The 5,395-nt window shown below is 45.4% G+C and overlaps 1 protein-coding gene across 1 annotated transcript; it reads left to right on the top strand.

Moving 5' to 3' along the window:
- The first annotated feature begins 4,352 nt into the window (after positions 1 to 4,352).
- On the top strand, positions 4,353 to 5,395 carry LOC133449561 (high choriolytic enzyme 2-like). The gene has a single exon (XM_061728725.1). It carries the CDS (start codon positions 4,598 to 4,600, stop codon positions 5,393 to 5,395), a length of 798 nt encoding a protein of 265 aa, XP_061584709.1. The 5' UTR covers positions 4,353 to 4,597.

The following is a 5,395-nucleotide window of genomic DNA, read 5'->3' as shown; positions in this document are numbered from 1 at the left end:
GCAGCAAAGGTGCACGGGCTGGATTCGAACCCGCGACCGCTGCAGGAGGAGGACTGTAGCCTCAGTATATGGCCCGCTGCTTAACCCACTGCGCCACCGAGCGGCCAGAATACATTCTTATTTAAGGCAATGGCCTGGTAGGAGGTGAAAGATCTCCTAAGGGGAAGGGAGAAGGGGAGTAACATTAAGATATACAGTAGACAATAAAAGCACATACAACAACAGTGACACAACAGAAAAGGAATAAATGAGACTGTAACAAAACAACAGCAGCTAGTCAGGTTAGTGAGGTGACAGGATCAGAGAGAGCTTTGGCTGGGACAGCTGCAGGTATATTTTATGGATTTAGTTATGACATTTTTGAAGGAGTTGACAGAGGTAAGAGTTTGTAACTGTAAGGATTTTTGGAGTAGATTCCAGTAGATTCAATTCAATTGGTTCAATTGGGGCGCAGGGAGGCGCGGTGCAACGCCGCGGCATGCGCCCTCTCGCGTGCCACCATGCTTTGCGCCCTCTATGCCACTTTCACATAGAGGCCGCAAAGCGGCGACTGCCGCCGGCTTTCCCATTCATTGTGTATGTGCTACCGCTACGCAAGAGCGGACCGCTCTGCCGCCGAGCTCGGCGGCGCGCAAGAGGGTGCATGCGCTGCGTCTGTGCCCTACCTGGCGGTGGGCGCAGCGTTTTTTATGTGAAAGCAGCAGAGCAAATTTTTATTTTATTTTTTTTTGAGAGTGCTCGTGCGCCCCCACGTGGATTGCGCCCTGGGCAGTCGCCCATATTGCTCATAGCTAAAACTGGCCCTGCTTGACCCTCCTGTTTCCCATCTGCCCTGATTAGGGTTGCCAACCGTCCCGATTTAGGCGGGACATCCCGCATTTGAGCCAAAATGAGCGCATCCCGCACGGGACGCTCTTTGTCCCGCCGCAGCGGCCGCACGGGTAAAGGGAGGATGCATATATTTTTTCTCTTTGTGCGCCGCGCATTGTGTGTCTGTCTGCCTGTCTGGCCAGCTGAATCCTAAGGGCACTAGGAGCGCTCAGTATGCAGTGCTCACGTGCTTATGTGCGTGTGATTCAGTCTCTGTGTGTGTGTGTATGGGCGTGCGCGCGCGATGTGGGTGTGCTGCGTTGGTTTGTGAGGAAGTGAAACGCGTGCCAATATTTACATCTAGTCTCGCACGGAAAAATGAGCGCTGTCCTTAGCTTAGTTAGTCTGTCATTTGTTCTTCTTTTTCTTTCTTCTCAATCAGTCAAGAACAATCTGTCACAGACACCCCTGCTTCCCAATGATGGACACTTAAATCTTAAGGAGAGACAGAGATAGGGCGAAGGCAGACACTGTCCGCGGTGCTGTTTTGTGTGTGTGTGTGTGTGTGTGTGTGTGTGTGTGTGTGTGTGTGTGTGTGTGTGTGTGTGTGTTATATATTGCACCTTGTTGATTTGTTGTTCAGAAGATTTTGCACTTTTTTTGTTGAAAAGAAAAGAAAAGTTAAGTTACTGTAAAGTTAGTAAGTTTCAAATAAGTAGGCTAGGCAATAACCTAAAACTGTTTGCACAACATGGTTGCACTAGTGGGCCTACGATTTAATTGATTATTGCTGCTACACTGTTTACATTGTTTTAAACTGTTAAAACACAAAAAAATGAGACAGCAATTGTCATCTTCTTATTTTGCACATTGTGCCAAAAATAAATACATACTTGAACTATAAGTGTCTCACATGTATACCTCAAATACAAAACTAATCAAACTGATCATGAGTTGTTATTACAATCTTGTTACTTTAAGTGTATTTAGCGTAATACAGTAGCCTAATGTGTTTGTATAGTCTGTTATAGGTATTGTGCCAAAATGCTGTTATTTATGCGTTTTTGACCCCCAAAAACCCCAAAATCTTTCGGCCGGCCGGGAGGTGTCCCTCATTTGCAAGTCTGGATGTTGGCAACCCTAGCCCTGATTGTCTGCACCTGTGTCTCGTTATCCTCTGTGTAAATCTAGTCTTGTCTTTCCCCTGCTCTTCTCTGGTCCGTACTGTTTCCTCCTTCCATGTTCTCCTCGTCAAGTTTTAGGATTCATGTTTGTGGTCTGCCTTTTGATCCTGCTCACAGCGTTTTTGGTTTTGCTTTGCTTTTGCTGTAAATTTAAGTTTTTTCCAACTCCTGCCTCCTGCCTCCTGCTCTCCTGCGTTTGGGTCCTCAACAAACCACTCCGTGACATGCTGACAGACTTTCTGTCTGGTGGATTGTGTTTTCTTACGACTTCTGTCCTTGTTTTGTCCTCGGATCCTCGGTCACGTTGGCGTCCATCCTGCAGGTGATGAGGAAAACAGTGAAGGCGGTCAGAACCATCGTCACCACCCTGATCACTGATCAATGACCACGCTGGACTCCATCACAGTACAATCTGTCCTCTCAGGATTCAGCGGGACTCAGGATAGCAGACTTTGCTTGACGTTAGCAGTGGAGCTAAAATTTGTAGTAAATGGCATTGAAACGCTCACGGTTAGCTTATAGTAGCGGTTAGCTTATCACTAATGGTTTCAGCAAGTTTCCAAATCGATCTATTATCATTTAATTACAATAATAATATCTGTACCACAGTAGTGTTAGACATTTATCTTAATTATCACAACTCTGACTGGTTTTAAAATGGGATAATATCTGAAAAGGCCTGAACTGTCACCACAGTGCCAACATCCATGTAGCATTTCTTAGCTCGTAATGAGACAACTCATTAAACAGATGCAGCTTCTCACAGTTGTGTTTCACCCAGAATTCAGATCCTGATACACAAACAGTTTATTAACAGTGGATACGTGGGGATTAATCGGGAAATTATAACTTTCATGGCACATTTTCCTTCTGGGAGTTTTCAGTGAGTCTGGCGCTTCCTTTGCAGGTCAACGTCTTGAGCGGGAAAACACTAACTGAAAACGAAGCGATCTTAACGCAGCGCCTGCGCCCCCTCTGGCAGAGCAGGGGACTGCACACCCAAACCACACCAGCTTCAGTCACCTCGTGTCTCATGTTTGGTGCGAGCTGGATACGAGGAATCTCTATCAAGCTGCTTACATGTCGCACTCAGAACAACCAAAAACAACCAAACGAGAACGAGGGTTTTTCAGTTCTTATACGGTCTCTGCGCTGCAGTGAAAGTAAAGTAAAGTAAAGTAAAGTAAAGTCAGTAAAGCTCTGACCTCAATAGTAAAGAAAGTTTGCGGGCTGCACTGAAAATCCACGTGAAAGACGACTTTGCTGCACAGACGTGACGCAGCTCCACCAGGTCTGTCAGGAAGACGCAGTAGAGTCTGAGATATCAGGAGTCGTGTGATATCAAAACACTGGAGCCAAGTTAAGCAGGTGGAAGGCGAGGTCAGGAACACTAACCAAGTCTCCTGCATGAAACCTTTGACTTTGAAGAAAGATGTACATTTTTTTCAATGCAATACATAAATTACCAATTCTAACTCTAATAATTCTTCCTGGCATTATCATGATATATTGTTTCATAGTGTATTATTATATTAAGTCATGAAATCTCATGGGATGTTAAAAAAAAAAAAAAATGACAATCGCATTTACCCGAGACCGGGTTAATACAAACGGGTGGTTGCTTTACTTAGCGTGGTAGCTAAGTAGCATGACAATTACTATTGAGGAAGATGTAGTGGATAGCCATTGACTGAGGCGACTGTGAATCAATCATATTGGAAATAAATGTGCTGCTTGATATAAAAAAAAAAGAAGAAAGATGTAAAAAGAGAAATTCTCTTTAAAAAATTTGCTCATAACATCTTACAGAAAAAAGCAAAACATTTCCCCAATTTTACTGTTTAACTGGGAAAAGTGAAAATGTTAGAAGGATGTTAGAAGGATGCAAACTTTTATCCTCAAATGTGTTTTATTAAGACTTCAGGAGCTTTTGAATATGGGGCAATTTAAATTACTGTATAATCATAAGTGATATATTTAATCAGAGACGAAATAAAAATATGGTTCTTAAAAATATCCAATTAAAGCTTTAGATAAATGAATTAAAATAAATCTAATACATTTCAAACTAATGCCGTTAGTGCCTCAGTTGTAGTTGGGTTGAGCGTTCAAGTAAACAGCAGCATTCAGACTAAATATGTTTATGTTAGTATTTAACAGGAAGGCCTGCTGTACATATCACCTCCATCTGGGTGTAACAGTGTTGTAAGTTTCATGATCCTGTTTCTTGTGTTTGTAGAATAACTGAAGAAAAGTAAAACAAGTATAAGTAGAGCAGATTTCTGAAAATGCAAATATAAATTGGTGTATTGGAGGTTAATTTGCCAGAAAATATTTCACTGGTTGAAAAGTTTACAAAGTGTTCAGATGAAGGAAATATCGCTAGTTAAGCTGACTTTATCCATTTAATCAATAGTTATAAGAAACCGTGTTTGAGGAGTAGGTTTGTCTGCAGAGTCCTCCCTGCAGAGGTTGACATTAGGCCTAACAGTGTAGCCCCCCACCCATAATCCTGCTGCAGACACACCTGTGCAGGAGCGTATAAAGACCCTGGACCGGACTGAGCAGACATCAAGCTCCAAGGAGTCTCTCCACACCTGAAGATGAGTCCCTCTGCCAGCCTGCTCCTGCTGCTCCTGCTCGGCCTCTCTCAGGCTCAACCTTTCCAGGAGGATGAAGGTCAAGACGCAGAGATGGCAGAAGATGAAGAAACGGAAGTGGACATGACCACCCAGATTCTGACCACCAATAACGCCACAGAGGAGTTCCTGCTGGAAGGAGACCTGGTGGCTCCCGTTACCAGAAACGCCATGAAGTGCTGGTACAACAGCTGTCTGTGGAAAAAAGCCTCCAATGGCAAAGTGGTGATCGCCTACACGATAAGTTCTCAGTTCTCCGGGTACGAGAGGCAGACGATCGAGGGCGCCATGAGGGCCTTCAGCCGCACCTGCGTCCGCTTCACCCCTCGCAGGAACGAGAACGACTACATCAGCATTGTAAACAAAGGCGGATGCTACTCCGCCCTGGGCAGACAGGGAGGCCGGCAGGAGCTCTCTCTCAACAGGGCGGGCTGCATCTACGGTGGCATCGTCCAGCACGAGCTCAACCACGCTCTGGGCTTCCAGCACGAGCAGACCAGGAGCGACCGCGACAGCTACGTCAGGATCAACTGGCAGAACATCATCCAGCAGAGCGCCTACAACTTCCACAAGCACGACACCAACAACCTGAACACGCCCTACGATTACTCCTCCATCATGCACTATGGAAGATTCGCCTTCTCTGTGGGCCGGGGGAGGGAGACCATCACCCCCATTGGAAACCCCAACGCCCGGATCGGCCAGAGGAACGGTCTGTCCCGCTGGGACATCAGCAGGATCAACATGCTCTACGGCTGTTAG

The sequence above is a fragment of the Cololabis saira genome, chromosome 8 (assembly GCF_033807715.1).
Source record: "Cololabis saira isolate AMF1-May2022 chromosome 8, fColSai1.1, whole genome shotgun sequence".
In the NCBI taxonomy this organism is placed as follows: Eukaryota; Metazoa; Chordata; class Actinopteri; order Beloniformes; family Belonidae; genus Cololabis; species Cololabis saira.
Note: the sequence above shows the minus strand (reverse complement) of the source record. Positions and strands in the feature narration are given on the sequence as shown.